The sequence below is a fragment of the Saprolegnia diclina genome (genome assembly GCF_000281045.1).
Source record: "Saprolegnia diclina VS20 unplaced genomic scaffold supercont1.16, whole genome shotgun sequence".
NCBI lineage: Eukaryota > Oomycota > Saprolegniomycetes > Saprolegniales > Saprolegniaceae > Saprolegnia > Saprolegnia diclina.
The window spans coordinates 259,469-280,433 of NW_008246083.1; the positions used below are offsets into that span (position 1 = coordinate 259,469).

At 59.9% G+C, this 20,965-nt stretch overlaps 5 protein-coding genes across 5 annotated transcripts; 3 read left to right on the forward strand and 2 right to left on the reverse strand.

Annotated features, from left to right (window-relative positions):
• Positions 1-1,426: 1,426 nt before the first annotated feature.
• On the forward strand, positions 1,427-1,876 carry SDRG_05948 (hypothetical protein; the record flags this gene model as incomplete). Its single annotated transcript, XM_008611695.1, has 1 exon — positions 1,427-1,876. One exon carries the CDS (start codon positions 1,427-1,429, stop codon positions 1,874-1,876), a length of 450 nt encoding a protein of 149 aa, XP_008609917.1.
• Positions 1,877-1,906: 30 nt separating this feature from the next.
• SDRG_05949 (hypothetical protein) lies at positions 1,907-5,879 on the reverse strand (the record flags this gene model as incomplete). Its single annotated transcript, XM_008611696.1, has 13 exons — positions 1,907-2,231; positions 2,286-2,435; positions 2,485-2,673; positions 2,718-3,023; positions 3,067-3,121; positions 3,164-3,448; positions 3,497-4,121; positions 4,167-4,272; positions 4,314-4,413; positions 4,467-5,174; positions 5,217-5,359; positions 5,406-5,689; positions 5,738-5,879. The coding sequence occupies 13 exons, from the start codon at positions 5,877-5,879 to the stop codon at positions 1,965-1,967; spliced, it is 3,360 nt and encodes a 1,119-aa protein (XP_008609918.1). The 3' UTR covers positions 1,907-1,964.
• A 185-nt stretch (positions 5,880-6,064) lies between these two features.
• On the reverse strand, positions 6,065-11,509 carry SDRG_05950 (hypothetical protein). Its single transcript, XM_008611697.1, has 3 exons — positions 9,451-11,509; positions 8,831-9,400; positions 6,065-8,784 (listed from the first exon to the last, which is right to left on the reverse strand). Exons 1-3 carry the CDS (start codon positions 11,466-11,468, stop codon positions 6,126-6,128), a joined length of 5,247 nt encoding a protein of 1,748 aa, XP_008609919.1. The 5' UTR covers positions 11,469-11,509; the 3' UTR covers positions 6,065-6,125.
• Positions 11,510-13,520: 2,011 nt separating this feature from the next.
• SDRG_05951 (hypothetical protein) lies at positions 13,521-18,983 on the forward strand. Its single transcript, XM_008611698.1, has 3 exons — positions 13,521-15,591; positions 15,642-16,208; positions 16,274-18,983. The coding sequence occupies exons 1-3, from the start codon at positions 13,556-13,558 to the stop codon at positions 18,921-18,923; spliced, it is 5,253 nt and encodes a 1,750-aa protein (XP_008609920.1). The 5' UTR covers positions 13,521-13,555; the 3' UTR covers positions 18,924-18,983.
• Positions 18,984-19,420: 437 nt separating this feature from the next.
• On the forward strand, positions 19,421-20,941 carry SDRG_05952 (hypothetical protein). Its single transcript, XM_008611699.1, has 5 exons — positions 19,421-19,647; positions 19,696-19,891; positions 19,934-20,176; positions 20,222-20,476; positions 20,525-20,941. The coding sequence occupies exons 1-5, from the start codon at positions 19,454-19,456 to the stop codon at positions 20,714-20,716; spliced, it is 1,080 nt and encodes a 359-aa protein (XP_008609921.1). The 5' UTR covers positions 19,421-19,453; the 3' UTR covers positions 20,717-20,941.
• The last annotated feature ends 24 nt before the right edge of the window (positions 20,942-20,965 follow it).

The following is a 20,965-nucleotide window of genomic DNA, read 5'->3' on the forward strand; positions in this document are numbered from 1 at the left end:
CAGACGCTTTGGTGTATTCGCTCCATGAGTGAAGGACCTCTGTGATGATTCGGGTGGTATTTCCGTTCCTTGAGACGCATCGGAAATTTCTGAAACCAGTGCGGGCCAAAATTTGCATTGGACAAATTTTGAATCAAGCAGCTCGGACCACAGACCGTCCACTTGATGGGAAGCCAAGAAGCTCCCTCGTTTCGGGGTATTTCTTCTTCACAATTTGCACTGGGTGTCCTGTGACGATGCGGCGCGCCGTCGCTTCATTGGCGACGACCGCGCCACCAAATGGGACAAAGGTCGTTTTACACCCAATGCGTTCTGATTGCGTGTGGACCGAAAGATTGGGCAACTGGCACTGCAATGTAGCTAAATGCACGCCCCTTTAGCCCACCGCCGAGGTTGCAAGGCGCTGCCTTCTAGATCCGCTTTGGGCACCGACGTTGGCAAGCATCTCACCACCGCGCTGAGCTGCGTCGCAAGAGGAGGATGCGAGGATCTCTTCCGTCTCGCCCTGAGGCTAAACGTCAAGTTGCGTGCATCTCGGCCCCTTGCGAGCAACTTCAAGTTGAAAATTTAGCTGGCATTCTTCTTTTCGACGCGAGTGGGGCGCTGTTTATGCACACGCGGTATATACCAGCGACGCGGGCAAGCGCCGTAGGAACGAAGCGGGCTGTCACTAGACGATGGGGCAACGACGTTGCGTAACAGCACCAGCGAGGCTTGGTCCTGGCCCCGTGGGGCAGCTGGAATGAAATTTTCGGTGCACGCGGCGTCGAGACACCGAGTCGATGGATCGTGAGTGGCTTGCGTGCACCCGAGCCGCCGCAACGCGATCGCGCTGCCAGAAGTAACAGCGTACTTCAAGGAATCACACGGACACTATCGCCCTCGGCAAGCCCCGCACCGCCACCATCGCCGGTGTATCCAAATCATCCATACTAAGTATTGCAACCCGCCGGTACGAGCTCGCAGTATATTGGATGTTGGGATAAATTCCGAGCGTAGCGACGTGCACAGTACTCACTGCACTGCACGCTCGATCAACCACCGCGTCATACCTCCTCTCGACAGCTTCAATCTGCCGTCGCCGTACCGGTGGTGGGCGACCCAATATTCCGTCAGGCAGACTAGGCGTGCATTACATCTCTCTTGTCGCGCGAGATATGTTTTAAATATCGATGGCATTTTAATATTTTAATATGAATATATGCCTGCAAGAACAGCCATCTTGTATGCACATCCTCGCATGCCAATATCGTATTAAAAGAGGAGGAAATATTGGTCGTATATATTCGTAGATTAAAATATTCCTATGCGAATATAATAGCGATCCCACGTGTCCGCCTCTCTGGAAGCCGCTTGAAAATTTCGAGCGAAATTGCGACCGTTTGCGAGTTGGCACTTTGGAATTGCGAGCCGAAGAGACGGACGGATGGCCATGCTGCAGGTAGTCGCACCGCCACGCTCGGGCGAGAAGCGCCGGCGAGAGGCCGCGCTGCCACCAACGGTCAAGCGCACGCGGTTCCTCTCGGACTTTGATGTCGAAGAGATGCTTTGCACGGTGCTCACGATCGCCGAAGACCTGAGCCTGCTCCTGAACCTGACCAAGGACATTTGCCTCGACACGCACTGTCGCCAGTGCAACCCAGTCGAATTCAACACGCTCTGCGAGAAGCTCCGGCTCATTGAGCATTCGCTCAGCAGCAGCAACGAGCGCCCGTCCGTGCTTGCGGTCCAAGCCATGTGCAAAGACCTCTACGACGTACTCAAGTACATTCTCGAGAAGCACTACGTCGACTTTGCGCAGCTCGGCATGGACCACCTCGTCCTCGCCGTGCGCCACCAGTTTGTTCAGTTTATGCTCGAGTCGTCGCTCAACTAGCCCAATAGCTACACCACCCTATCATTATTACCACGTGTATGTATTATATATCCGTCAAGTCTCCTGTACGCAGTATTGATCCACACCGCTACGACGTCTTGAGCGTGCTCTGCCGGCGCCGCGCGAGCTTGAGCGCGAGCTCGTTGGGGACTCCAGCGGGCGCAGTCGCCGGTGCATGGCGTTTGCGGAGCTTGGCAACAATGTCTGTCGCATCGCCTGCAAGCGACTCGGAGAACTGGTTGAAGAGGCCGGCGCCGTCTTCAGGCTCGGCGGCCGTCGACGATTGGAGCTCGCGGGCCGCGGCTACGAGCTGCCGGCCAAAGTCGGACCAAAGCCCAAAGAACCCGGTCGCATCCTAGCGCCACCAAATATTCCAACCTCTGAAAGAGACAGCAAGACAGGCGCGTACGGGTTGCTTGAAGCCAAAGCGCGTGCAGAGCGCCGCAAACTTGGTCTCGTGCGAGCTCACGTCGGCGCGGAGCCGCTCCAGCGACATGCTGCTCGTGTCGACAAACGGACCAAAGCGTCGGCGGAAGGCCGCATCCGGCTGGTGCCCGACCTACCCACCGCGTCTTCGCACGAATGCTTCAAGAAACCGGTTCATGCACCTCTTGGCGGACCAGGTCGACGCTTCGCTCCAAGGCCGTGGCGTCCAAGAGTAGCTGCGGCAAAGACACTGTCGCCGCCGCTTCCAAGCACGTGGCTGAGCTGAGAAACGCGAGTGCGTCGGGCGCTTTTGCTTTCACGACCTCGGCGACCACATGCAAGAGCGTCCGGGTGCTGCTCGTGGCTTTGACCTGGCGAAAATGCTACATGTTTGTGGCTTGGACGGCGTGGGTACCTGCGACAGCTTGGGCAAAATCTCGAGCTTGAACCCGTATGCACCGCCGCGGGCCGTACCGTTGTTCATGTAGTTGCCGACCGCCAAGACGACGTGCAGAAGGGGCAGCAGTGTCGGCGTTGCCGCGTGCAGCGTGCTCCGCGCCTTCTCGAGCGTCGAGAGCTTGGCTTTGAGATCGTCAAAGCGCGATGCAAAGCTGAGCTGGTTCGAAATCGACTGGAGACGCTGGGGTAGTCGAGGGACGTGACGCACAGCGGCAAACCACTTTTCGGTCTCGCCAAGAAGCGTCATGTCGCCCTCGTAGCTCTAGCAGACGCATCAGAGACGACTCCAGTGTAGATGGCCGAACGTTGATGAGATCGAGCTCGTCAGTCGTCGGGACGAGCGCTTCGAGGATCGAAACCCTAACCACTGGATGCGTCCAGTTCGCTTGAAGGATGGTGTACCGCTCCAAGGTCAAGAGGGACTCGTTCAACGACAAAATCGCATCGCAGAGCTCTGTTGGCGAGAGGCGGAAGCGGGTGAGTGCGATGGAGCAGTTTTGCTGCCGCTTGGGGTCCACCAAGTGCACTACTTTGGCCTTGGTCACAGCGGTCTTGGCGGTTTTCACGCAAACTTCTTGGCCAAACTCGCGCTCGAGCAGGGACCAGTCCAAGCTCAACGTCGTCTCGTCCAGCGTCGCCCAGATCGACCCTTCAACGACGACGTCGGGTAGTGGCGTCCAAAAGAGACTAGCACCCAAGGTTAGTAACACATACACATAATAGCTCTCGACGCACTTGCGCATCTTGGTCGACGGCGTCGGCGTCTTCTTTGGCGGCAGCTTGGAAACAGCGCGCACTGGGGCAGTAGCGACGACGGTGGCGGCTGCCATGTTTGACTTGGGTGGTGCTGGTTGGCCGTCGGGTGGCGACAACGTCGCACCGCCGCTGAGCTTGGCCGGGTCGAGTCCGTCGGCCTTGGCCTTCAACTGGACTTGCTCAAGTGGCATGCCCATCTTGAGCAGTTTGAAGTACTTTTCGTATCGCGTATCGACGACCGCCGACGTTGCTGGCGCTTCGGGTGTCGCCACTGCGAGCTTACTTGGGTCCAACCCGTCGGCCTTGGCCTTGAGCTGCACTTGCTCCAGAGGCATCCCCATCTTGAGCAACTTGAAGTACTTGTCATAGGACGCATCGACCGTCGGCGCAGCGAGTGGCGCGCTCGTGGCGAGCACGGCCGGGTCGAGGCCGTCGGCTTTGACTTTGAGCTGCACTTGCTCGAGTGGCATCCCCATCTTGAGCAGCTTGAAGTACTTGGCGTACGCTTCGTGCGGCGCCGCGGCTTCTGGCAAAGTTGTCGCAAGTGTGTTGTCTGATGCATTGGTAGTAGTGGCTTGTCTCGGCGGCGGCATGGTCGTTGCTTCTAGCCAAAGACTCGTATCCGCGCATATCACGGCAGATACTATACCATGGAGCTGGGAGCGGAGCCGGTCGACCTCGGCTTCCAGCTGAGCTATTGTGGCCGTCGCCTCGACGAGGCGGGTCTGCACTGCCAACGGTGTCTCTTCCAACACCTAAGGCACTGCTAGTAACAATGTTGACCTTGCTAGCGTACGACTCGGTTGGATTCGATTCCTTCAGACGACGCTGTCGCGCGCTGTTCGAGCCACCTCTTGACGGCGGTGACCATCGACCGCTTCTTCTCTGTGAGCTCCCTACGTCATCCGTCCATTGAGTCTGTCGTTTTCCAAGAGAACGCTCGTTGTACGGGAGCAGCGCCGATGTAATGTCGAGGGCCGAAGCCTCGACCAGGTCCCACATGGTGTGGCCCATCGCGACTTCGTTCGGGATCACAAGGAGCGCGAGGGCCACATGCAGGAGCCGATCGCTGCAGCCCTGGACGCTCGCGTTCTCCACGAGCTTGCTCAGAACGGCGCGCACGTCGCTCAAGTCCAAGGCGCCGCACACAACTTCGTCCGTATCGGCGCGCAGCAAGCCCTGAAACACCTGCGCTTGCTTGCGGAAGCGGCCCATCGCCTCCACTTCCAAGTCGCCAAAGCCGTACATGCCATAGACCAAATGTGGCGTCGCAGTCGACTCGAAGCCGGTGAGGACGCGCTGGCAGAGTGGCACGATGTCAAGCGCCAAAAAGTCATTCCGGACAAGAATGCGGTCGTCCACGCGGACGCTCGTACTCACGAGCGTGTTGATGAACGTCAAGCACGCCGCTTGGACTTCGACCGACGACGCGGTCGCCATGCCATGCAGCAGGCTGGCGTAGCGCATGCGCTCGTTCTGGCGACGCCGGAGCAGCTCCATGGCATCGAGCACCGTTGTATGCCCAAGCGCCGAGAACCAGCACGTGAGCGAGAGCATCTCGAGGAGCATGAGCGTCCGCTCTTTCTGATCAAAGTCAAGCGAAAACGCCAGCGTGTGCACTGCGCTCGGGTGCTCGAGCAGAAAGTGCATGCCGACGCTAGCCCCGACGATGAGGTGAGAGTAGGGGTAGGGTGCGTACTGGTTGTTCATGAGCGACTTGAAGCATTTGAGGCACTCGGTGAAGCGCGTGGCGTACGCGTCGCCGTCGTCCATGGCCGCGTACACACCGGTGAGGTCGCTCAGCGCTGCAATGCCATCGTCCTTGTGGAATTGCGTGAGCCACTGTGTATCTCATGAGCGACATCGTATCCTGCGAGACTGTGTATACCTCCTTGTCGCTCCCGCGCATCAAGACGTGGAGCTCGCGCGCGTCTTGGTCCGAGAAGCTGGAGAGGTCGTCAAGGGCTTCGTGCAGCGTCTGCACCCACGTGCGCGGCTCGGACGTCGTGTCGGCGCCCTGCTTGGCACTCCACTCGTGGATGATCTGCCACTTTTGATGCAGTGGCAGCGCGTGCATGCGGTCCATCGCAGTCTTTGGCAGCGCGAGTCCGTCAACCGCCTGAAGAAAGAGCTCTTCGATCTCGCCGGCGTCGCTCGGGCAGCTTGCCGCGACTACTACACAAGACACGTGCGATGTTGAACGTGGAAGCAAGAGTGTACGCGTGGAGGCGCTGCTGCTGTCGCTGTTGTTGCTACTGACGCTCGCCTTGGCCCGGCGAAAGACGCGCGAAATCGACTTGGAGATGGTCGTCGCCTTCTTCTTGGGCTTGGCAAGCTCCTTGGCTGGCGACACGGGGGCCATGCTGGCGCCTTGAAGAGTGACCGTTCGGACCAAACCGGTTTCGCTCGTCGTGAAACCGACAACGACGGTTCAGCGTCCGTCGCGCACCGGTGGCCGCTAGCGTCACAGAGCGCGGACACATGCATCCTGTGCTCCAGCGATCATTCGGCATGCACGTAGCTGGATTAATCCATTCGAGTACTAAGGGCAGCTTTGCACAAAGTCGATAGATTGATACTACAATAGTTACAGATTCGGGTTAGATACTTACAAGTCGTACTCGCGGCGCTGCGAAGAGAGCGAGCTCAGCGACGTGCCGCGGTGGTACGTGCGCACGGGGCGGAGGCTGCTGCCGTTCTTGGAGCGCTGGCGAAGCCCGTGGACGACGCCGACTTCCTCGTCCTGGCCCGCCGCCATCGTGTTGAAGATCTCTTCGAGCGTCGTGTCGCTCACACTGTATTGCGCGATCTGCAGCGCCTCCTTCTGGTCTTCCATCCACGCAAAGAGCGACTGGAGCGTGTGGCCGTGCACTTTGGGGACTTGGAAGCGAAAGTGTTCGCCGTGGCTCTCGACGAGGACGACGCCGGGGACATGAAACGAGAGCGCGTCGATAAGGCGCTGGCTGCAGTCCTGCAGCACCCACCACTGCCGGAGGACGTCGATGGGGACGCTGCCGTCCTTCTCGAGGTAGTGGGCGATGACCCAGTCGATCGCCAAGAGCTCCAGCCGGTCCTTCTGGCCCATGGCCTCGCAGAGGCCTTCAAGGTCCTCCAGTGCCAGCGACGGCTTGGTGGTCGGCAACGCGAGCATCACGTCGCCCTCGGGCGCCTCGAGCTTGAGGTCGAGCGTAAAGCCGCGGCCAAACTTGTGCTTGAGATGCTGCGCCGTGCCAAGACACTTAAGCTGCCCACTCACGAGGATGCCGATGCGCGTGCAGAGTGCTTGGCACTCCTCCATCGAGTGGGTTGTCAAAATCACCGAACAACTCTTCTCTTGCAGAACGCCGACAATCACGTCCCACATGTCGCGCCGCGCGGCCGGGTCCATCCCCGTCGACGGTTCATCGAGTAGCAGCAGCGTCGGCGACCCGAGCAGTGCGATGGCCGTCGACACCTTGCGCTTGTTGCCGCCACTGAGGCCCTGCGTCCGCTTGGCTGCAAACGCGTGCAGGCCAAACTGGTCGATCTTGGCGGCGACCGCGCCCTTGATGTCCACAACGCCCTTGAGACGCGCGTAGAGTTCGAGCTCCTCGTGGACCGTGAGCAAGTCGTGGAGTGCGTCAAACTGCGGACAGTAGCCGGTCGAGGCCCGCGCCGCGCGAAGTTCGGCTGGCAACGGATGGCCATTGACCGTGACCGAGCCAGAGGTGGGCTGCAGCGCGCCATGGAGGATCTGCAGCGTCGTCGACTTGCCCGCGCCGTTGATGCCAAGGTAGCCAAAGCACTCGCCTTTCGGGATGCCGAGGCTGAGCTGGTGCAGCGCAACCTTCTCGGCGCCGTACTGTTTGTGGAGCTTGTGCAAGACGACGTTGTCGCCACTGGCGCGGCCTTGCATGACGCGAATCGCTTCGGCGGCCACGTCGCTGTCCATATTCTCAAGCGCCTTGTTGGGCTGCTGCCGGCGCGCCTCGTACGTCTGCGTTGCGCGGTCGGCGTAGAGCACCCAAAGCGAAAAAAGAACCACTTCGGCGACGCCGTAGAGGAGACTGCGGCCGGCAATGTTGAACTCAAAGACGTCCGGGACGCAGCAGCCGGCCACGTTGGCACTCCAGCACGACTTGGCGAGCGGACACGATGTTGCGACAATGTCGGCGCCGCCAAACGGGTTCCCGTACTTGCGCATGCCAATCTGGAAGAGCCCGTCCGTGAGCGCGTACCCGGGAAAGAGCAAGTAGACCCAGCGCAGGTACTGCGTGTCGAGCTGCGCGAATGTGAGCTGGTTCTTGATCAACTCAAAGTCGATCAAGCGGCAGAGAAACGAAATGATGCTGAGAAGACCGCCCGTGACGAGGCAGAACACCAGCACCGACGTCTGAGCGGCCGCGTGCTTTGTAAATCGAAACGTAAAGAGGTACGCGAGCGGCAGCATCGAGAGCACGTGCGTCAGCAGAAGGGCGAGGCCGCCGAGAATCGACGCCGAGTCGTTCTGGAAGCTCGCAAACGACGGCAGCAAGGCGACAGCGACGCCGACCGGCAGCAGCATGAAGAGCACGTCGTGCGTCCAAATCGAAAACCAGTAGGCAAACACGGACGAGCCGCAAGCGAGCTGCTGGTACTTGGCGTTCTGGTGCGGGTCCTTCTCCTTCACGATAAACACAACGATCGACGCCGGCACAAATGCAAAGCCAATGACAATGATGAGCGACGCGAGGAAGACGTTGATCTGGCCTTGGAGCTTGGCGTCGTCCTTCATCAAACAGCCACCCTTGTAGCATGGCCACTTGTTGGACGCGCAGCTCGAGCACGGATAATACGGCGAGATCGGCTGCGTAGCGTCGCAGCACGACGTCGCATTGCAGTTGCCAAGGCCGAGCGAGCAGTGGCTAAACCACTTGTTGAGACACGCCGTCTTGTTGCGGATCGGCCCACCCGGCGATGTACAGTACGGGTACGACGACGTTGTTTGGTTGGCCGCCACAGTGCCCGACGAGCACGAACTGGTCGAGCTGTCGCAGACAAAGACGTCACCTTTGGCTTGGCACTGGCAGTTGCCGCCGATCGTGTTGCCAAATGCGCACTTGTTGGTACTTTGCACCGAGGCGGCGCACGCGTTGTAGTACTCGGCGGCATACGAATCCGCCTTGTCGTACGTGGGGAGGTAGCTGGCAACGTTAATGCTCGGGATGAGCGCGAGCATGCCGAGGAAGAGCACAGGAATGAGCACCATAAAGACCCACGCCTTCTTGTCGCGCTTCGAGACGCGAAACCTACGCCCGTACATAAACAAGATGCAGCATCGATGCAGTGGCATACCGCTTGTGCAACATCGCAAAGTACTGGGACGCAAAGGACGCCGTCCGTGTGCGCTGCGTGGGCCGGCGCTTGGGCTCGTTATAACCGAGTTGGCTCGCGCGCCACTCGCGCAGCTCCATGTCGCCGTTGCCGGCGGGCGGTTTGCCGTCGGCTACGATCCGCAGGAAGACTTCTTCGAGCGTCGTGACCGAGATGCCATATTCGGCGACACCGAGCGACCGGAGCGACTGGTCAAGAGCGCGGAGGAGGTCGGGGAACGTCGGACTTGCGTGCGTTGGCAGCTGCAAGACGACTTCGGCGCCGACGTTGCTAAGCACGTTCGTGTCGGGCACAAAGCGCCGCACAAACGCCACGAGGTCCGTCACGTTGCAGCTGTTGGTCTTGACGAGCGTCAGGTTGTAGCCCGTGCCGTAGAGCTGCTTGAGAAAGAGCGACGAGCCCGCGCAGCAGAGCCGACCGTCCGACAAGATGACGATGCGGTCGCCGAGCAGGTCGGCTTCGTCCATAAAGTGCGTCGTGAGCACCATGACCCGGTTCTCGCGGTTGCGCTGGAGCACGTTCCACGTAAACCTAGCCGCAGAAAACTATCAATCTATCAATTCGTAGCAAGAAAGACATACCGGCGCGAGTACGGGTCCATGCCCGAGGTAGGCTCGTCCAGAAACACCACTTGGCTCTTCCCGAGCAGCGCGATCGCGACGCTGAGCTTGCGCTTCTGGCCGCCCGAGAGCTTGGCCGACGCGACGTGGCGCTTCTCGACGAGTCCGACCTCGGCGACCATCGCGTCAATCTGGGTGCTTGCGTCGTCAATGCCCTTGAGGGCCGCGTACAGCTGGAGGTGCTCGAGCACCGAGAGCTCGTCGTAGAGCACGTCGTGCTGCGGACAGACGCCCATGCTGGCGCGGATCGCGTCCATGTCGTCCGTGATCGTCTTGCCAAAGACGTAGGCCGTGCCTTTGGTCGGCGGGAAGAGACCCGTGAGCATCGAAATCGTGGTCGTTTTGCCCGCGCCGTTGTGCCCGAGGAACGCCGTGATCTGGCCGGCGTACATGGTCACATGGAGGTTGTGGACGGCAACCTTGCTGTCGCCGTCGTCCGTCTTGAACGTTTTCCGGAGTCCGACGAGCTGGACGCACTCGCCGGCCTGCTCCTTGAGACGCAACGCTTGCGTCGGCGGCTCGACGCTCGGGCCGTCATTCGGCGTTGGCACCGACGTCATGTCTGCGTAGTGGAAGGACGGCGACTCGACCGGCGTCGGCGTCCGCGGCGCCGGCCACCAATAGTCGCGCGTGAAGAGGAAGAGCCAGTGCTTGCGGACGCCGTACGCTTGCGGCACGACCTGCTGAAAGTACCAGCCAAGCACAAGCATCCAAATGCTGTCGAGCAAGAGGTACCACGTCATGTCGCCGGTCGTAATCACATTCGAGATCGGCGACGTCGTAGTTGCGATCGCGTAGTAGACGTCCGTGCCCCGCTGGGCTTGGACCACGAGGTAGTTGATACCGATGGCAAAGGCGGTCGGGGCACTCCACGCAGCGCCATACTGTTGCGCCAGCGACTTGCTCTGGACAAGGTAGAAGGGCAAGAAGGCAAGGACCCACACCAAGACGGAAGCGATCGCAGCCGTCTTGGACTTGTTGAAGAAGACGCCGACGAGGTTCGCAAAGCTCACAATCGCAAGGCCAAACGCCGCAAAGAAGAGGAAGAGCGTCGCGAGGTCGGCCATCGGGAAGACGTTGCCGTACTTGAGCTCGACTGCGAGCAGTAGCGCGATCGGGGTGTACTGAAGAAAGCCAGAGATGTACCACGAAAGCAGCAGCGGCGCTTCGTAGAGGCCCATCATACGCATGCCTTCGGTGAGCCGCTTCTCCTTCTCGAGCACCATCTTGGAGGTGAGCGACGGAACAAAGCGGAGGTACGAGAGGAGGAAGAACATGCCAAAGACCGGCTGCCCGCTCGAGTAGAAGGACGTGGCAGTCGACGACGGACTGCCAATGCCAAAGATATTCGGGAGCGTGTCCATGCAGTTCAAGTACATGACCACCGAGCAGTTGGTGCTCGTGCAGGGCCGTGTCGTGACGGACGTTGAACTGTCGTTCGAGCCGGCGATCGTGTCGAGGTTGCCGAGGATCACGAGCGCGACGACGAGCACGAGCGGTAAGAGGCTCTCGATAAGCGTGCGCCACGGGTGTTTTCGCGCGAGGAGCATGTTCTTCCAGACAAGAACGCGCATCTGCGAGAGGTTGCGTACGAGGTACGACCACTTGTTGCGCGGGTCGGCGGTCGCCCGGCGCTTGGCGACGACGACGAGGCCCGCGACCGCGACGACGGCGACAAGCAAAAGGCTTACGATCGTGATGGCGCCAATAGCCGCGGACGAGAGGCCGCCGCACTGTGTGATGCTCGATAGCGTCCTGTCGACTACCTTCTTGCAGCTCGCGGTGGCGGTCTGCGCGACGCAGTTGGTCGCGGTCGTGAGCGCGTCGCAGCACGCGGACGAGCCATGGCCTGAGCACGCGAGGTCGCAGCTCGGCGATGTGAAGAGGCCGGACGCGATGACGCAGGCGTAGTAGGCGTAGTCGCCGCCGGCGTCGGCGAGGCAGCTCGAGAGCTGTGATGCGAGCGCGGCCGAGCTCATTTCGCGAAATGGGCAGTGGCAAGCCGGACGTCGCCAGCCGATCTTCACGCACGAGCGACATGCCCTTCGAACTTCGGTTTGCAGCCACTGGATTGCAAAGTAGCCAATGGGATCGCGGCATTGTGCTAATATATATTGTGATCCTGCGACGGCCGGCCCAATATGATGCCCCGTGAACACACATTTTGCAATATACTGGCAGACAACGACCCACAAGACGACGCCTCACACATTGCGAAGCGATTTGTGGCGTCAATGGGACGGACATACCCCGTACGGTCTCTTGGAGTTACTCATTAGACGCGTGCGTGGACACGCTTGTCTATTGATGGGGACGGAAGGGCCACTCTGGGACGGAGTTTCTATTATTTGGCGTTGCTAGGGAGGGGGTGCGTGTTTGGTTCGTACCTCGTGTCCGCATGACACGTCGTGGGATACAAGATTCACGTTTGTATGACGTGGTGCCCTTCCGTGACTCAGCGATAAACTGCGCACTGCGCAGGGAGAGGGACTGGCCACACGCGCGATGTGGTTGAAAACAAATATTCTGTGAACCGAAGTTCGAAGCACTTGGCGGACAAGGTGTCAGACACTGGCAAATATTCGCAAGAGCCAGCGAGTTCGTTCGAACTCGGCGGAGAAGTCCACTCGGTTAGCATGTACACAAATGACTCACCTTTTATTTTGGACGCAGGCATAGGTCGACGCTCATGCTACGGTTCTTGTATACTCGATCAAAGTCCCGGTCCCGCGACTCCTGGTTCGGGTGCGGATTCGGTACATTGTCTAATCGCGTTGAAGTTGTAGCGTCGTCGGATCGTAAGTATCACCCTCCAGTCCACACGACTAGTGTAACGTGCTGGGAATCAAGGAATAGCAATCCCCACTCCATCGAGTGCGTACATTACACTGCAGTAGCTTGTTGTACAGTACTAGTCGAAGCCGCTGTTGCTGCACTAGTACACGTACTAGCAATGCCGATGTCGCTCGACGTCGACTCGTTCCAAACTCCTTGCAGGCTCTTTCGTCAAGGGCATGTCCTTGCTGTTGTGCCTGCTTCTTCTGAAACCGGAGCTTGTGCCCAGAATGAGCCAGGGATATGGTCTGCGCGCAAACCAAACCTCGCTGCCGACGCCGCATCCAGAATTATTGCGATCAGCCTGTATATGTCGCTGGTATCGTGACAGCGGATCAGGAAGGCGAGTCAAGTACAATCCAGCAGTGCATTTTAGACGCCCGGAAGCGACGCGGATGCAACAACCTACTGCGACGCTGCCCGACGCGGTTCCCGGCAATGTGTCTTCGCCTGCTTGGTTTATACGGTGACGTCGGTGCTGCCATGGCTAAGGAACTTGTTCATGATGCTTGCAACGACTACCGCCGAGCTCTCCGTGCCGTACTCGAATGGACTCAAACTGCCCGCGATCATGCGGCAGCTTTTTCTGAAGTGCTTGTCTGGCTGCTCGACCTAGCGACTAGCAACGCGGCGCCCGAAGCGCTGACGGAGATGAGTCGTCCTGGTGCGAAATGCTTTTACACGCTGCTCAAAGCCCTTGGCAACACATCCACAAGCTTGACGAATGCAGCGAAAGCGCTTCGACGCAGGCACGACCAGCCACCACTCGTGCGCTACGACACGGAGATCGGTGACACTCGATGAAACTACGCTCGATCAAGTGCCGGTTGAGACTGTCGAGGGTGCCGCCGAGCCTCGACGATTGTCCTGGCAGCGGTGATTGACGTCATTGTCGCCAGCATCAATTCGGTCGCCTCTCGCCTCAGAGACGCATGTCCTTGCTCAACTGCAATAGGGTCCGCCACCGTTTGCAGACGCCGACTCCACGGTCACCCTAGATTGGACGGGCGCGGCCGTCGCGCTACATAGAGCAATTTGCAAAGTTGGTATTGCCGCCCGAACTAGCAAAGCCACCCATGAAAGCCACCGACCAAAGTGTAATTTGAACAAATATTCGTGTCTCGGCGCTGTTGACCATGAAACAACATGGACCCTTGAGTTATTTGTGGACTACAAAACCACACTCGTCGTAGAATAACTTGTTGGGGCTCTTCGACTCTGGAGAGGCAGCATGAGCTCGTGGCTCGAGACGCAACTCGAAAAGTGCTTCTTCGCCGCCAAGAACGACTTGAACTACTACTCGTGCCTCGTCAACGCCGGCGTCTTCTCGTCGTCGACGTGTGCGCTCACGTGTGCAGACGGCGCGGCGTCCTGCTGCAGCACATCGGTGGCCGCAACGCAATGCGCCGCCCAGCCATCAACACGCGCGTGCAAGGTGCTCTTCGATACGTACCTCTTTGAACCGCTCGGGTGCGCCTCCCTCTCTCGCGCTGCGATCGTCGCCATCAGTCTCGCCGCGCTGCTCTTCCTCGTTGGGCTTTTCTGGCTGCTCGTGCGCTGGCGCAAGCAGCGCGCGACCAAGACGTCCCAACGCTACGCGAGCTACTTGCGCTTGGAACGCCAAGTGCGCATCTTGGTCTGGAAGAACTTTCAACTTATCAAGCGCCGGCCGTTCCGCGCGCTCTTCGAGTTGCTGCTGCCGCTCCTCCTTGTCGGTGCGCTCGTCGTCCTTGGCTTCCTTCCCACGTTTGCGGCCTCGTCGTCCGATGAGTTTTGGAGCACTCGGTCGAACTGCGATGGCGAGCTCGACTGCACGACTGTGTTGCTGTCAACGTGCTTGGCCAACCTCCCGCGGCTTCTCCAGACTGGCGCGCCTTCGTCCACGTCGTCAACCTTCTACACGAGCGGGCAGCCGGTCTTTGGCATGTTCTTCCTCCTCTCGTACCTCCGCTTTGTGCCGTCGCTCACCTCCAAGATCGTGCTCGAGAAGGAGAAGCGGCTCACCGAAGGCATGAAAATGATGGGCGTCTCGGACTCGGCGCTGCGCGTCTCGTGGCTCCTTGGTGACCACGTCGTTTACACGTGGCTCGCACTTGCCATCGCGCTCGAGCTCAAGTTTGGCAACGTGTTTCCGATGGCCGACCTCGCGACGCTCTTCCTCTTCTTTGCGGCGTTTGGTCTCTCGATGGTCTCGTTTGCAAATCTCATGAGCATCTTCTTCAACAAGTCCAAGACGGCGGCAATTGCGTCCGTCTTGGTGTGGGTCCTCGCCTTCTTGCCCTTCTACGCCGTCGACGCCTCGTCGCATACGTCCAAGTACGCAGCCGCGCTGAGCGCCCCGACGGCATTTGCGTTAGGAATCAAAGTGCTCACGCAGCAGGCGCAGCGCGGCACCGAGCCCTACTACAGCATTGCGTCGGCGCAAGCCACTGGCGGGAGCCGAGTCAGCGACATGACGTGGTTCCTCTTTAGTGACGCTGTCGTCATGCTGCTGGCGTGCTGGTACTTTGAGCAGGTCGTACCGCAACAGTACGGTGTGCCCAAGCCCTGGCACTTCCCCTTTCATCGCGCTTACTGGGCTCTACGGAGCGAAGCGCCGCGCCAGTTTCGCCGCCGGTTCACTGCGCGGTTCACCGACATCCCCGACTACGAAGCCATGTCGACACCCTCGAGCAGTGAGGCATCAAGCATGCAGCAAGCCAACGTCGAGCCGCCGACGCAAGCGTTGCGTCTCAAGGAGCAGGCCGGCGAGTGCGTCCAGCTCGTCGGACTCCGGAAAACGTTCAAGACCGACGACGGCGACAGCAAGGTTGCCGTCCACAACCTCCATGTGACCATGTACGCCGGCCAGATCACGGCGTTCCTCGGGCACAACGGCGCGGGCAAAACGACCACGATTTCGATGCTCACGGGTCTCTTCCCGCCGACCAAAGGCACGGCCTACGTCTTTGGCAAGACGATCACGGACGACATGGACGCGATCCGCGCCAGCATGGGCGTCTGTCCGCAGCACGACGTGCTCTACGACGAGCTCTCGGTGCTCGAGCACCTCCAGCTGTACGCGGCCCTCAAGGGCATTGACGACGCAAGCACCCAGATTGACGCGATGGTCGCCGAGGTCGGACTTGTCGAGAAGCGCCACGTCGCGTCGGCCAAGCTCTCGGGCGGCCAGAAGCGCAAGCTCAGCGTCGCGATCGCGCTGCTTGGGAAGAGCCAAGTGGTGTTTCTGGACGAGCCTACCTCGGGCATGGACCCGTACTCGCGCCGGTATGTCTATCGCGCTACGAATTGATAGATTGATAGTATTCTGCGGCTAGGTTTACGTGGAACGTGCTCCAGCGCAACCGCGAGAACCGGGTCATGGTGCTCACGACGCACTTTATGGACGAAGCCGACCTGCTCGGCGACCGCATCGTCATCTTGTCGGACGGTCGGCTCTGCTGCGCGGGCTCGTCGCTCTTTCTCAAGCAGCTCTACGGCACAGGCTACAACCTAACGCTCGTCAAGAACAACAGCTGCAACGTGACGGACCTCGTAACATTTGTGCGGCGCTTTGTGCCCGACACGAACGTGCTTAGCAACGTCGGCGCCGAAGTCGTCTTGCAGCTGCCAACGCACGCAAGTCCGACGTTCCCCGACCTCCTCCGCGCTCTTGACGACGAGTTGGTGGCGCTGGGCATTCTCGAGTATGGCATCTCGGTCACGACGCTCGAAGAAGTCTTCTTGCGCATTGCCCACCAAGGCGACGTCAAGGGTCCTTCCGAAGCCCTTGTCCATTGGCGTGAGAGTCAGCGCAACCTGTTCGCAAAGCCTCCTCGGGCAGCCGCCGAAGCAACGCGGCCGCCGTCGTTTCGCCACCAATACATGGCCATGCTTCAGAAACGGTATGTCGATTTGCATCCTCTAAAGTCAAAATTTGTGTTGCAATTCACATCAACTGATATGATAGCTGGCGCGTATCCCGGCGGGACAAGAAGAACATGGTGTTTACACTCCTCATCCCCGTGCTCTTCCTCGGGATGCTCGCACTTCTGCCGTCCATTCGAGTCGCGAGCTATCTCCCATCGTACGCGCTTGGCGTTAGCACAGAAGAGGTCGGCAACTACAGAGGCTGCAACGTCGTTCTCACCAACTCGACGACCAACTACGAGTGTGCCTACGGTATCACGCCTGCCGTGTGCCCCAACTGCCAGCCCTTCATGTACGGCTGCGAAGTGACCAACTACTGCTCGGAGGGCGACATCCGAGGCAACTCGTCGTACCCGTACTGCGCAATGCCCGGTGGATTTCTCCGGAACACCAGCGTCTGCGTCACAGAGTGGTTCAGCCACTGCTCGCTCGGCCTCGGCGACTGCGATGCATCCACATGCTGCGACGCCACGCAGCCGATCTCGCCGTATTATCCGTGCTCGAGCTGCGCATCCAACAAGTGGCCGTGCTACAGCGGCCGGTGCCTCGTCAAGCGCGACGCCAAGCTCCAAGGCCAGATCAACACCTTCCTCGCGTCGCTCATCATTGTCATTGGCTTTGCATTTGTGCCGGCGTCGATCGTTGTGTTTATCGTGAAGGAGAAGGACCCGCACCAGAACGCCAAGTACCAACAGCTCGCTTGCGGCTCGTCCGTGTTTGCCTACTGGTTTTCGATCTGGACGCACGACGTGCTCTTCATGCTGCTGCCGGTCGGCGTCGCTGTCGCCTTGCTACCGTCGTTTGCGAGCTTTCAGAACGACTCGGCGTCGATTCTCGGCGGCCTCGCCCTTCTGCTGACGCACGTGCTCTCGATGCTGCCGCTCGCGTACCTCTTTACGTTTCGATTTACAAAGCACGCGGCCGCTCAGACGTCGGTGCTGGTGTTCTGCCTCGTCACGGGCGGTCTCCTCAGCATCATCTCGTTTCTCTGCCGCTTGATCGACTTTGAGTTGATCAAGAACCAGCTCACACTAGCGCAGCTCGACACGCAGTACCTGCGCTGGGTCTACTTGCTCTTTCCCGGGTACGCGCTCACGGACGGGCTCTTCCAGATTGGCATGCGCAAGTACGGGAACCCGTTTGGAGGCATGAGCACAGGTTCATGTCCGATCGAACAGTCCTGCTGGAGTGCCAACGTTGCTGGTTGCTGCACAGCCAACTTGTTTGAACTGTCGGTCGCCGGGCGAAGCCTGTTGTACGGCGGTGTCGAAGCGGTGCTGTTTACGCTTCTAGTGCTCTACGCCGACCGACCGACTCGCGCTCGGCCACCGACCAAGGCCGACAACGCCTACCGCGAGCGCGGAGGCTTTCTTGAGCCAGACGTGGCCGCCGAAGCGATTCGCGTCATGCAAGGCCGCGCCAGTGGCGACAACGTCGTCTTGCACAAGCTCCACAAACAGTACGGCACCGAGAAGGTTGCGCTGCACCAGCTCAGCCTCGGCATCCCGAAAGGCGAGTGCTTTGGCTACCTCGGCATCAACGGCGCGGGCAAGTCGACGACGCTGCAGATCCTCCATGGCGCGCTGCAGCCCACCTCTGGCTCGGTCACGGTCAATGGCCATCAGTTGCCAACCGAACTCCGCGCAGCGCGGGCCTCGACCGGCTACTGTCCGCAGTTTGACGCACTCCACGACTTGCTCACGGTCCAAGAGGAACTCGAACTCTACGCGCGTCTCAAGGGCGTTGTGGACGTCAAGGGCGCGGTCGCCGCCAAGATCGACCAGTTTGGCCTGCACGCGTTTGCAGCCAAGCGGACGCAGGGCCTCAGTGGCGGCAACAAGCGCAAGGTGTCGACGGCCATCGCACTGCTCGGGTCGCCGACGCTGCTGCTACTCGATGAACCGTCGACGGGGATGGACCCGGCCGCGCGGCGCGACATGTGGGACGTGATTGTCGGCGTTCTGCAAGAGAAGAGTTGTTCGGTGATTTTGACAACCCACTCAATGGAGGAGTGCCAAGCGCTCTGCACGCGCATCGGCATCCTCGTGAGCGGGCAGCTCAAGTGCCTCGGCACGGCGCAGCATCTCAAGCACAAGTTTGGCCGCGGCTTTACGCTCGACCTCAAGCTCGAGGCGCTGCCCGAAGATACTTGGCCTCTGTTGCCAACAGCCTCCACAATGCTGAGCATGGACGACATGGCGGCTCTCTGCGACGAAATGGACTGTGCACCGCGACTGGAGCGGCTCCAGGCGGACTGGGTCATCGCCCACTACCTCGAGAAGGACGGCGGCGTCCCCATTGCCGTGCTTCGGCAGTGGTGGGCGACCGACGATGCCAGCGACGCGCTCTTGAAGCGACTGGACGCGGACCTCGAAGGCACGACGCTCATCGAGCATCACGGCGAGCACTTTCGTCTCCAAGTCGAGAAGGCGTTTGGCCACACGCTCCAGTCGCTCTTTGCGTGGATGGAAGGCCACAAGGAGGCGCTCTTCCTTGCGCAATACAGCGTGAGCGACACGACGCTCGAAGAGATCTTCAACGGCATGGCCGCGAGTCAGGACGAGGAGAGGCTCAGCGTCCATGGCCGCCGCCAGCTCGCGCTCCGGGCGAGTAGCCCGCAGTCGGTGCGGTCGTACCACCGGTCAAGTTCGCTGCACAAACTGCCCATCAAAGCCAAGCCCGTGCTCTGAGCCTACATTGTCACGTCGACTAGTAACCTGCATTTATATGATCACCATGTTTCTGTTCTACAAATGGCAGCCGACACGATCGCTGCGGTGGAAACCCCAACCCTAATCGCGGTGCCGGGGTTAGGACTGGCTGGGCGGGCTACGTTGTTGATAAGGATGACGGAGCTTGAACCTCGCACCTCATGAGAGCCACGGAGGCTTCGACCTTCAGCTCAAAACGTTGTCGTCTGGGTGCATATGCCAGTACTAGTGTGCATTTTCACAGCATATTAGCATGATATACTACTGTAGTATAGGACTCAAACATGCTGGCGCCCAGGTCTGTGGCCGATGCGAGGAAGAGAGCGAGATGGCTTGACAAGTAGGTAAATTTGAATGGGCCCAGGTCGTCTATGTGTTCGGCCCGACAAGTACAGTGCGAGGTGTCACCTGCTTTGGCCACGCTCCTTCTTCAACCACCACTGTAGCATTGCGTTTTACTATAAAACGCATCTGGCGTTTGACGTTAAACCCACCCGGTCAAGGGCAAAATGGTGCGTCAAGCACTCAGCATGGTGAGCGGCAGTGGGAAGCGCGAGCCCGATGGGCCGGACGGCGGCCCGCCCGCCAAGCGCGCCAAGGACATGAGCGTAGCATCCAGCGACGCGGTTCTTGCCGAGGACGATGCGGAAGATCGGAAGCGACGCGCCATGGCACAGAGCCGCGGGCGACGACCGTCCGTGAGGTACGAGGTCCATCTGCCACAGCCCACCGCATCCTCACGACGCCATAGCTCGGGCAGCCTCCAGAACGCCGCCATGGCCGGCCCCAAGAAGTTTGTACCCAAGTCGGACGACGCCATCGAGCGCATCAAGCGGGCGGTCGCGAGCAACTTCATGTTCAACTCGCTCGACATGGAGCAGCAGCGCGACGTCATTGGCGCGATGGAGGAGAAGGTCGTGCGCCGAGGCGACGTCGTCATCAACCAGGTGCGAACGTCCGAAGCGGCGCATCTCATGCATGGCGCGTAGGGCGAGGAAGGCGACTACTTTTACGTGATTGACGACGGCGAGTTTGACGTCTTTACCCGCGCGACTGGCCTTGCGACGCCCGTCTGTCACTACGTCAAAGGCAACACGTTTGGCGAGCTCGCGCTCATGTACAACAGCCCCCGCGCAGCCACGGTGGTCGCCACGACAGACGCAGTGCTCTGGGCGCTGGACCGGGACACCTTTCGACGCATCATTGTCACGGCGAGCAAGCTGCGGTCGCAGGTACGACCTACTACGTACTGCATATGCACCAAGATGACGGGATAGAAATACGAAGCGCTGCTGGCCAACATGGAGCTCATGTCGCACTTGACGCGGCCCGAGGTGTCGATCATCGCCGACGCACTCCAGCCCGCCACGTACCGCGCCGGCGACGTCCTCATCCGCCAAGACGACGACGACTACCACACGTTTCATTTCTACCTGCTCCTGGACGGCGAATGCAACTTTGTGTATTCAGACGAGGACGGCGCGAGCTCGGTCGTGGGCTCGGTCGGGCCGGGCGGCTACTTTGGCGAAAAGGTAATGGGCCGATAAGCCTTCGAGTAAGTTGGTCATCGATGTCCGTAGGCGCTCACGGAGAAGTCCAAGCGCGCCGTGAGCGTCGTGGCGGCGACCGACGTGACCTGCTTGTCGATGGACGTGGCGACGTTTGAGCGGCTCATGGGCCCGTTCCAGGAGATCTTTGCGCGCCAGATCACCAACTACCCGAACGCGAGCGAGGTTCACTTTGCATTGCGCCAGACGCGAACCGGTCTTTAGTCGTCTCGTGAAGTAGAGAGCACTAGCTCGTAAGATCGAACGCGGGCGCCCGCCGCTCGCCAAACAACTGCCTCCTCGACGTCGCCGAAAGCAAAGCAAAGGACGCTAAGAGACCCAAGCGACGTGTGCTCTCTCTTCCTCGCCCTTGCGACTCGGCATCATAGTACAGTGTACTGTCGTCCTTAGCCAGGTTGACATCCCGAACACTGTGACTCTGCGGCTTGGTAGACGTATCTGAGCGCGCCTCTG